The following is a 10,988-nucleotide window of genomic DNA, read 5'->3' on the forward strand; positions in this document are numbered from 1 at the left end:
CAAATTGTGTCACGATTGTGATTTTCTCAGCATCACAATTTCAAGGCACTTTTCAACAGTTATTAACCAATCAACCTTACTACTATAATCCACAAAACCAATAACAATGTCAAACCAAACCTAAACTTGAAAATAAATTCTACCACAAGAAACAAAATTCTACCACTGGTGGCAAAAGAGGTTTGTGTTTTTGAAGCTATTCCACTCATAAGTTGAACCATGAATGTCTGCTATGGTTTTACATGTGCATCTCAAACCAATGAGTGCTCCTAAATTTATAATTTTCACAAAGCTTGTGATCTTAAATAACAAGTATAAACAAATACAAGCAACACATCGAATCCATAAAAATATTAAACTAACTGATGTAAAAAAGAGAATTTTCATAATGGTTCAATAGTGGTTGATAACAGACATAAAATAAAACACAAGTAGTGCTAGCAGTTTGAAGTACATAAAATAATAAAAATCACCCAGCATAAAAAGGTTTAAAAAATTAAACAGCCAAATGAAACTTCAAACAACATCATAAACCAAGTCAGATCCAACAAATGCAGATTTTAGCTTTCTGCCATATTCTTTGACATCGACATAGATTTTCCTGATGCACCGTTGATGAATCGTGACATCAAAGTTGCATTAACATTTTTAATTCTCTTTAGATCCTTCAAAATGTCTTCCAACGGATTGTGAATCCCTGCCCTACATCCAAGGAGTCATAAATTTCAATTTAGTTCACTAGACAGATTATGAAAAACATCAAGTAACAAACTATAATAATATGTCCTGTTATTATGTAGCTTAGGTTGTAGCATATATGTAAAGATCGTTTTATTTCACTGGTTATAGTAGTATATTTTATGTCATATTGGTTCAAGATCGTTTTATTTCACTGGTTATACTAGTATATTTTGTTTTCACAATGGTTCTAGGAACAATAAATTAGTTTTGGGTTTCTCAAACCTTCAAGAGCCTTATAAGGGATAGGCAAACTGGTGAAGGATTAAAGTTTGAACTCATAGTCATATTTCAGTCTCAAGACTAGAACAATGCTGATTTAGCTTTGTTGGAAAAACTTTTGTGCATAGAGATAAATAAATACCGTGTAGTGTTTTTTATAATGTGGTTGGTGTTAATATGACTATGTTTTAATCTGTTATCAGTGTCTTGCTTAGGCTCTGAACCGAATTGATATTAAGGTTCAGTGTAGGTTCTGTGATTTCAAATCAAATGGGAACTATATTTTCCAAAACCGAAGTGTACTTTTTCGATCCGAACTGATTCTTTATTGACCGAAATGTATTATTAAAAACTATACTAATAACTTCTCTTTTCTCTGGCCGAGACAGGATCACATGCAACCTGGAGTTTACAAGCAAATTATTACCCGTTGATACCAGAGATTATTCAGAACAATGAAAAACAAGCTTGCAAATGATCTTAGGAAGTTAATTTAGTCAATAACCAATCTAGGAGAGCAGTAAAGTACATAAATAAAAAGCACTCAACTTAAAAAGCATCAAAAATTAAATAGTAGAATGAAACATCAAACATGAGAAACCAAGTTAGATCCAACCAATGCAGATTCTAGCTGCCTGCCAAATTGTTTGATATCCGCATCAACAAGATTCCCCTAATGCAGTACGAACCACAATTCGGCAAAACCAAACCAAAGTTGCATTTACATTTTCAATTCCATTCAGGTCCTTCAAATGTCTTCCAATGGATTTTGAGTTACTGCCCTGCGTCAAGGGAGTCATAAATGTCGATTCAGTCCATGGTAAAAATTATGAAAAACCTAGAATTGCAATATGAACAAGACGACAGCAATTTAGATCAGCAACATATTTAAACATCACCATTAGCAAGAAATAAATACCGACAAAAACAGTAAAGCGAGAGACCAAAATAATCAAAATCAACCAGCATCAACAAGTGATGCTTTTGTCTGGAACACAAAAAAACTTAAACTTTTTGAAAACAGAAAACTCTCGCATATTGAAAAACTACTTTCACAATAAACCCTTGGTCTAAAGTGGAAAATATAATCCACATGTTACATTATGATCAATAATGAAAAACAAGAGTTTCTGTAAGTACAAAATAGCTACAAAAAGATGAATAATAATGCTCGCAGAACCAAGCTCCTATACATACAACAGAATTCTCTACCCAACAGAAGATATAATTCTCACAGTAATTCATCTTTCCTCACACCCCATACCCGTACAACTGAATACCCTCACACATATCATCCCTCACTATTTATCTACCACCGTGAGAATGATATTGCGCAACTGAATACCATAAATTAATGATTATAAGTTTTGTCCAATAAAATATAACATAAAGTTGGTTCTTAAAAGTTGGTAGGACAAACAGAAAACTCATAAAAGTGACAGCAGAGAAAAGTGTGCTAGAAAAAGTATGCAAAACAAAAACACCCTACATTTAAGATCGTTCAAACCACAGCAATGCACTTTTAGATTACTAGCAAACAATGCATCCTTGACGTGATAGGAGCTCCATCTCTCTGTGGCTGAAATGACAACGATGATCTGGAGTTGTTAACTTTCGCAATGATGGTCTTGAAAGTATTAATGAGACAAGAACATGACCATGTATTTTAGAGCTGCATCTCAAATTGATTTCTCTCATTTGTGTGCAGTTTTCTAGCACATGCTTCACTCCTTTTATCTGTAACGCAAATACAAAATTGAAGATACAGTTCCAAAAGCCCACGAAAACTCTTTGAGATCACATGGAGTGCTTCATCATCGATATATGTTAATGACAAGTTCAACACCTCTAGGTTTGCAACTTCAAAGTTCACTCGACGTAGATTGATTCCTAAACAGTCAGTTAGGTTCAAATGTCTAATGTTAGAACATGCCCTTAAAACATGACAAATACCTTTTTCTGATATTTTATGACAATAGCTCAAATCAAGCAATTTCAAATTCGGGAAAACGGAAGCAATCCTTTGGACCGTTTCATATTTTAACCATGTTTGTGTATTCAAATGGAGATCCTTTATTTGAGGGCTCGCAAAGGTGAGGGCGGGAATCCAACAAAATCTGTTACCGTAGGGGTTGAGGTTGAGGGAGGTGAGGTTAGGGAACCTTTGGAAGAGTCGACTGAGGCAATCACTTGTTAGATCACTGATGGTGATTGAGAAACTAAAACTGTTGGTGATTTTTTTATCTAATTTATTAAAAAAAACAGCACAAATATATATATTTTAGTTGGAAAATATATATATATATATATATATATTATAAGATAACTACCAATGCAAAAATTAAGTGGGGGTACAAATAGATCCGTAAGTGATCTCTCCTATCATGGCCCCCATCATTCTAACAATAATTTCTCAAGCAAAGGGATTTCAAGAAATCAACCAGTTTCATTATTGACATCTAAATTGATGGTGATATGATGCTCATGCACATGCCTATGCCAAGATCTTTGCAGCCAAAATAGCTTTTATCATTTCTACTATATAAGAATAAGAATTATCAAGAGCATAAGAATCCATACACAAGAATATATAAGAATCCATAAGAATTATCATGAGCATCCAAACCAAAATACATAAAAGAAAACAAGAATAAAATCTTGGAGGTGATCAGTAAAGTGAATTTCTCACTGTCAAAGTTCTACAACCATAACTAAGTCTTTAAAAATAATATTTTCAATCACCAGAGACAACTTAAGCATCCAGTTTTGTTCTTCCTTAGCTTTTTCTCAACGTCAATTTCGGGACAAGAAGGGCGATTCAATTTGACCTATAATTAAAAAACAGTCGTGTTATTTCAACATCAAATTACATACACCATGTGATATAACTTAAATAGAGCAAAAATTTAGATAAACCATAAGTACCTGCATTTTACTTTCACATTTCAATCGGGGTTGGTTCTCCTTCCTGTAATTATAGTTATCATCAATAGGCAAGGAAGGTGGTAGAAGGCTTCCAACATAAATCATAACTTTATTGATATTAGGAATTCCTGGAACACAGGTAGCTCTTTTACTTTTGAGATCATACCAAAACAACTTTTTACATTCAATCTTGATATCGCCATTGCCCCAAGGCTCCTCACAATCTACTTCCAACAGAACTTTACTTCTATCACCAGAATAACCTAAAGGCTTCCACGGTGTAAAAGGTCTACTGAAAAACACTTCCTCCAAAGTAAACAATATACACCAACTATCTCTAAATCCATATTCTTTCATTACCCAAACATCAACCTTAGTAGTTTGATTATTTAGATTTCGATATCTCAGAAGCATACAAAGAGACTCTCCCAAAAGCGAAAGATTAGTGCCAAAATCCTGGCTAGTAGATGCTAGTATTTCAGGAAGAGGAACCTCGTTGAAAATCTCTTGTGCAAGGTTAAACGCGACAATTAAGGCGGGTTGATGAAAATTGTCAAGTGCGTGAATGGCTACCCAGTGAAGAGAATTCTCAACGAAAACCGCCATGTCTTGAGATGAGGCGATAGCATGCGCCATATTGGGAAGTACTTTCCATGAGTTCATTTTCGAACTGAAGAGTGTCACTTGCGAATCAAAACGCTCACATATTATATCGATGGAAGAAGAGATTCTGAGGAGTTTGTAATCTTCAGAGAATGGATCGTATGCAAAGCCGTGTACGACAAAATGGAAGATAGCACCTATAGTACGGCGAGGAGAAGGGGGATAAGGGATGAACTGATGTTTACGGATGTTAGGGTTCCAGAAAGCAATTTCGTCTACTTGGTTGGAGATGCAGAGAAGGCCGTTACATGAACCGAGAAGAGCGACGTTAGACGTCGAAGTCAAAGGATGGTAGAGCGAACCAGTGGTGGTCAGGTTAGGGAAATCAAATTGGTAAAATTCGGAGCCGTGGCTGAGGATGAGGTTGAAATTGAAGGAGTTTTTGAGGTGAAGGTTAGTAAAGTTGTGGGAATCGATTATGGATTTAAGCCATTTTGAACTTAATCGGAATCGGAGGATAGGTTGTGGAGGCAAGCGAGAGAGGATTTCGGTCAACAAATCAGATGGAAGATCCGCCATGGGAAGGTTAGAGAGTGATGAAAGCAACCAATTGAAATCAAGTGGATGTTGATCCTGTGAAAGGAAAATCAGAAACAATGCAAAACAAAATCATCAATACAGAAAACAACACACTACATATTTTCATGTTTGGATCATAAACAACTCAACATCAAAATCATTTACCAATTGCAATTCACGTTCCAATTTTATATAAAAGAGCAGCTACCATGTAAAGAACGACAGCAGTCAATATGAAATTAACAATTTGAGGACTGATAGCTAAACCGTATACAAAAAATAATTTAGTTCAGAAAGTCACTAATTAGGTTTTTTTTTTTTTTTTCTTCCTGAACAGCCAATATATATAAACAAACATCCCCATGAGAAATAGGAAAATGCTGTCAAAACAGGAACAATACACTTCCCAACAGGAGCAAAAAGCAACCTACCCAAACTACAGAACGCAAGGCAATAGAAGGAGAGCAAAAAATTGCAGCTAGCTACAAAACCTCTAAAATACCAACATTGGCACCTAAGAAGCATACACCAGCCAAAGCCTTAAGCACCAAAAACCCCCCTAACAAACAATCTCCCCAAAAACTAATTAGGTTAATATCAATCAATATCGAAAGCAGGGCGAACTTAAGCATATATACCGGAGATTGGGAAATCGATTCGAGATTTGAGGTGTGAAGAGAGAAATCGAAATCGAAAATCTGACTAACAAAATGGATGTTGGTGCTGTTCACTAAGTATTCACGAAAACGGCTTTCGTTAACTTGTCAAAACCAACAAACTCCAATTTGTTGTCGGTGTGTCATATGTCAATTTCACCCTAATTTAATTTAATGGGGATATGTTATGCATTAATATTGAAATAATTTATCAATCCCTTATGGCATATGTTATGCATTAATGTCATTCCATTAATTGTAAAAATTTATTGAAAAAAATATTAATATTAAACATTTTGAGCAATAAATAAACATAATTTTTGATACATAATTTCTATTAGTAAAATTCTTAACACTAGCTTGGAAACTCGTGCCAAGCACAGGCTAGAATTGCGACTATTTTTTTATTTTATAAAATCTAATTAAGTAACAAATTCATTATTTTATACGCAAAATATATAAATAGAACGCATCGTTATCGTATTTTCGATTGCACATTATACATAAATATCAACGCATATATAGTTATTTGGATTTTTGTATCGTTAAATAGGAATGATTTAATCACGGAGACATTAGTTTTTTTTTTTTTATGTTCTGCATGTAACTAGGGTTGGAGTCTCGAGGTTTAGCATTGCATATACAATTAATTGTCCCTACTCAACGAATCGTATCTACCAGATTCTCTTATACATAGTTTCTTTCAAATTCCATGATTTCTATAGTGGATACCCTTATATATACCAAGTTAATATCGTGCATAGTACACTTGGTTCATCTTAACATCCAACACGAATTTGTAATTATACGATCGTGTAACAAATAAGTATAACAAACAACGACAAAGACACCAACTATCTATCACATTTTTTAACTAAGCATATTATAAAATAACCCATCAACAAAAACACAACAGAAAAGGCTTGAAAAAGGGACTGCAAAATTGTCCTGTGCATGCACATAGACATAGGTGCTCCAAAGAACAAAGAAAACAAAAAGACGATATACAGCAGATTGTATAAAAAAAAATGAAGCAGAACATATAGTTGATAATATGGTCATTGAAAGAGTACGGCTTACATTAGGAAAAATGAGAAAGATCAAAAGCATATTTACATTATAAATAAAATTAAATTAAGTATGAGAATATTGGAGTTGCTCTATCAGATAATAGAAAAACAGAAGTCTCAGTAGATAAACACTTTGTACGTCACTATTCTCGTCTGATTTGCAAACCGAATCAGAACTGATATATTCCTTTTTGTCTACTGGAACCAATGATAGAAGAAATTCATTTACGTGCTCAACTGCGTCCAGTGTGGAAGAAAGTATCCCCCGCTCTTGGAAAAATCCAAGATCTTCATGTTTTGCAATGAAAAAAAAATCTTAATATTTATAGGGAACATTTACTTTTGTTATGATGAATTGACAAAATACATGTTTATTACCTAAAAATTACCTAAAAATCTTCAACTCCTTCAACAAAACCACATAATTAATGATAATTCATTCCTATTTTTTATACTCTCACGGACAAAACACACACTACATATTTTTCACCTTAATGTTTCTCCCATGTTCAATTTTCTTCTTATTCATATTTGTTTTATTTTTCTATCTAGTTTCCTTTCTCTATTCTCGTGGATGAAAGGAATATAAATTTCCCTTCATGAAATCACCACCAATCAACCTTTTTGAACATGTTGTACCTAATTTTGACCTTATTTGACTACGTTACATAATTATGGACGCAGATAGTCACACAATTGATTAGGATATGTTAATGTGTCAAATGTGAGTTAACGTTATATATTGGATAGAAGAGTAGATTTTGAACAACATATATAAGTGAGATTACCGAAATACATAATGTCTTAAGGTTTTATGTAAAGATGTGGTGTCAATCTCACTTGTATGGTTGTTAGTGATGTAATACGATCATCCAACCCGGTGACGACTCACCCGAAAATCCCAACATTATGATAATATATTTTGGTATTTTCAGTTGTCAATTGTTTATTTTTTTTTATCTTAAACTTTAGTTATTGGATGTCATTCTCTTTCATGCTATATTTTTTTTTTGTTATTCAAACTCAACTTCTTCAAACTCCTTCACTTTTATTCTTTGGTGAGATTTGACAATGGAAAAAAGCATATGTGTATTGTTGATTTTTCAAAGTAAATACTTATTAGAAATTTTAAAATAATGTGGTGTCTTTTTAGTTAGTCTAATATTTTGGTTAAATAATTACTAAAAGATGTCCAACTCCTTAATTGAACTAGTAAAATTATCGACAATTCACTATATTCCTTATAGTCTCCCACAAAAGCACACAATCTTTTCTTCCTTATCATTTCTCTCATGTTAAAATTATTTTTTATTTTTTTTCCTTTTCTAATTTATTTCGTAACTTCTCATGAAAGAAAGGAACATAAACCTCCTTCCATTAAATCACCACCAACTCACCATTTCTACCATGATATGTCTTCATCTAATTTTATTTAGCTTTGTTACCAAATCACAAATTAATGCGGAGACTCTCACACTTAAAGGGAGAGATGTTAACATGTCTTATATGAATTAAAGTTTCAAATTCGATTCAAGAGAATATAATGACAAACATATAAGTGAGATGACCCATAAGTCCAATGCCTTTAAGATTTGGATGAAGATATGATGTTAATCTCACTTGAGTAGTTGCTCTTAGTCTAATGTGATTATCCAACTCAGTTTACGCTCTCGCGAAAGTCCTAACATTATGATGAACTGTTTTCTTCGATTTTGGATTTCATTTGCTTAATCCTTTATTTATCATGAAAGAAAGGGATAAAAACTCTTTGTATAAAGCTACCATCAACCCACCTTTTTTAGCATGTCGTGCATCCGTCTAACTTTATTTTATCATGTCTCTATATCCCAGATACAAAGAGTCTCAAACTTAACGGAGAGATGTCAATGTGTCAAGTGTAAGTTAAAGTTCTATATTGGATGCTAAAGTAGATGTTACATCTAAGTTGGATGACCAATATACATGATGACTTAAGGTTTTGGTTCATTATCTGGTGTCATTTTTTCAACTCCTTCAAAAATTCCACAAAATTATCAACAACTTTTGGACAATATGTTTCACCGAGCAATCCCAATTAGCATGAACAATTAAACCAACAAACTCTTTTAGTAAAAAATCAAGATGAGAGATGGTTTTGGTATAAGGGATATTTCATTTGTCATTATTAATTTGAAATAAAAATTCATTTTCTTGTTCACTGCGATTTTCCAACTTAAGGGTTTAATCTAGTAGTATAATGACAAATTTTGAATTTCAAGATTCAAAGTTTCGAACTCAGCTAGTATCCTTGGAGATAAGTAAACATAAATATATTTGTGAGTGTTCTTTTAACTCTAAGACTATCGACAATGGTGGGTGCTTCACCTATTTAACACCATAATAAATAAGTACCCACATTGTGGAGCAAATAAATAAGGTGCTTATAGAGAAGGGTGGCTATAGAAGCACCCTATATCTCTTCACTTTTGTGAGGGACACCTAAATAAATTGAATAAAAAAAATTGTTGAAAATTCAAAAAATTGAAATTCACAAAATCATTGAGTTATTGCTACAATTTAATTTTGGATATCATTCAATTCTCCTTTTAAATTGTGTTTGTTATTATTATTTCTTAAAAAAAAGTTCATTTAGAATACGTCAAAGAGACTTTAGGGTGTGTTTATTTCAAGGTTTGTATATAATTTATGGGAACGTGATATTAGAAATGCAACATTCTCAAGTTTGTTTCAAGTTTTGAAAATGTGTTCCCATGAATGTTATATTCTCAAGAATGTTATTTACACATATTTTCTTCTATTGTTATTCTCATGCTTAAAGGATGGGAATCTAAAATTTCCATGGTAATAAATCTCAACTTGATATAAATTCTTACTACCATTAACATTTATTTTTATTTTTTAATTAATTAATTTCTAAAATATTCCAGGAAATCTAAATTTTTACCAAACAAATGGGTACGAATGTCCTTTCAAGAAATGTAATTTATTGCCTTGAAACAAACACACCCTTAATTTTTCATAAAATAAATTGAGGCTTTTCAAAGACTACTAGATCATAATCTACAATTTACAATTTAAAAAAAAAAATTGTTTTTTTATTATAATTTTTTTAGGTGAGTTAAACTCTGGAGGACACATCAAGATCAAGATATGCCTCATGATTCAATGTGCACTTACAAAGTTACTCCCTATCAAAGAGATCATCACGCAAATAGTGGGGATTGAATCCACACTCTTGAGGTTGAGTTAGTTATTATTAGAATTAATAGCAAATATAGTGAATCAAAAAAAGATATCATATAATGGTATCATTTAAATAGCATTTTTTTCATCTGTAGGAGTCAAATTAGTGTAATTGTATTAGTTTAAATGTGTAGGAGTCAAATTAGTCATCCACAAATAAAAAGACTGATTTAGTGTCCCTTACAAAATCAAATAAAGATAATTTAGTCTTTGAATCAATTTCTATCAATGAACCTTTCAAGTATATTGTTAATTTGACTAAGTGGCATTAACCGTGTCAGTTAAGTGCTAACATTACATTAAAAGAATTTTTAAGGGAACAAATTAATCTCTCATTAAAAAAAAGTTAAATAAGTAAAAAGTCTAACGGTTACACAATAAGAACATTGAAGACATAAAGAGAATGAATGAACCGTTTATTCTAAAAACAGAGAATGAGTTAAGAAATTGAAAACCATAAACATACAATCTTCTATTTCGGTTTTCTACATCTCGTTTCAAGCTTTCATGTTCTTCATCACTCTTCAGTTTCCGGTTAGTATCAGCAACGTCGACATGTGTTTTGATCGGTGAAGATGACAAAAAAAAGTAAAAGTACCAATTTGTTATCTTAAAATATACTCCCTCCGTTTTAAAATGAGTGTCGCTTTAACCAAAAAAATTTGTTTCAAAATGAATGTCGCTTTACATTTCCAATACAACTTTAATTTTTTTCTTCCAACTTTACCCTCTCCAACTTTTCTCTCACACAATTTTCAATGCAACTTTAAGTTTGTCTTTTTCTTATAAAGTAAGGGCAATTTAGTAAAAGTGTTATGTCTAATGATTATTTCATTCCATTCCTTAACCTGTGTGCAATGGCCTAAAACGACACTCATTTTGAAACAGAGGGAGTAAGAAATTGAATTATTTATTTATCTTTGTAAAGAAGCAATCGAAAAATAATGATGAT

At 32.4% G+C, this 10,988-nt stretch overlaps 1 protein-coding gene and 1 pseudogene across 2 annotated transcripts; both read right to left on the reverse strand.

The window, feature by feature from the left end:
• Positions 1–341: 341 nt before the first annotated feature.
• On the reverse strand, positions 342–3,355 carry LOC146925696 (F-box protein SKIP1-like; annotated as a pseudogene). Its single transcript, XR_015006030.1, has 3 exons — positions 3,316–3,355; positions 2,450–3,204; positions 342–1,742 (listed from the first exon to the last, which is right to left on the reverse strand). The product of XR_015006030.1 is annotated as an F-box protein SKIP1-like (transcript).
• A 112-nt stretch (positions 3,356–3,467) lies between these two features.
• LOC146925697 (F-box protein CPR1-like) lies at positions 3,468–5,842 on the reverse strand. Its single transcript, XM_085758094.1, has 3 exons — positions 5,706–5,842; positions 3,886–5,121; positions 3,468–3,788 (listed from the first exon to the last, which is right to left on the reverse strand). The coding sequence occupies exons 2-3, from the start codon at positions 5,065–5,067 to the stop codon at positions 3,699–3,701; spliced, it is 1,272 nt and encodes a 423-aa protein (XP_085614220.1). The 5' UTR covers positions 5,068–5,121; positions 5,706–5,842; the 3' UTR covers positions 3,468–3,698.
• Between the last annotated feature and the right edge of the window lie 5,146 nt (positions 5,843–10,988).

This window comes from Medicago sativa, chromosome 4 (assembly GCF_051527215.1).
Source record: "Medicago sativa cultivar Bolivia chromosome 4, Bolivia_mono, whole genome shotgun sequence".
NCBI classification, from domain to species: Eukaryota; Viridiplantae; Streptophyta; class Magnoliopsida; order Fabales; family Fabaceae; genus Medicago; species Medicago sativa.

Bases quoted from the DNA above. Each gene is read 5' to 3' on its own strand.
- LOC146925697 (XM_085758094.1), bottom strand. From the start codon at position 5,067: ATGGCGGATCTTCCATCTGATTTGTTGACCGAAATCCTCTCTCGCTTG. The intron at 3,789-3,885 runs GTACTTATGGTT...TTTTAATTATAG, and splicing joins AATGTGAAAGTAAAATGCAG to GTCAAATTGAATCGCCCTTC.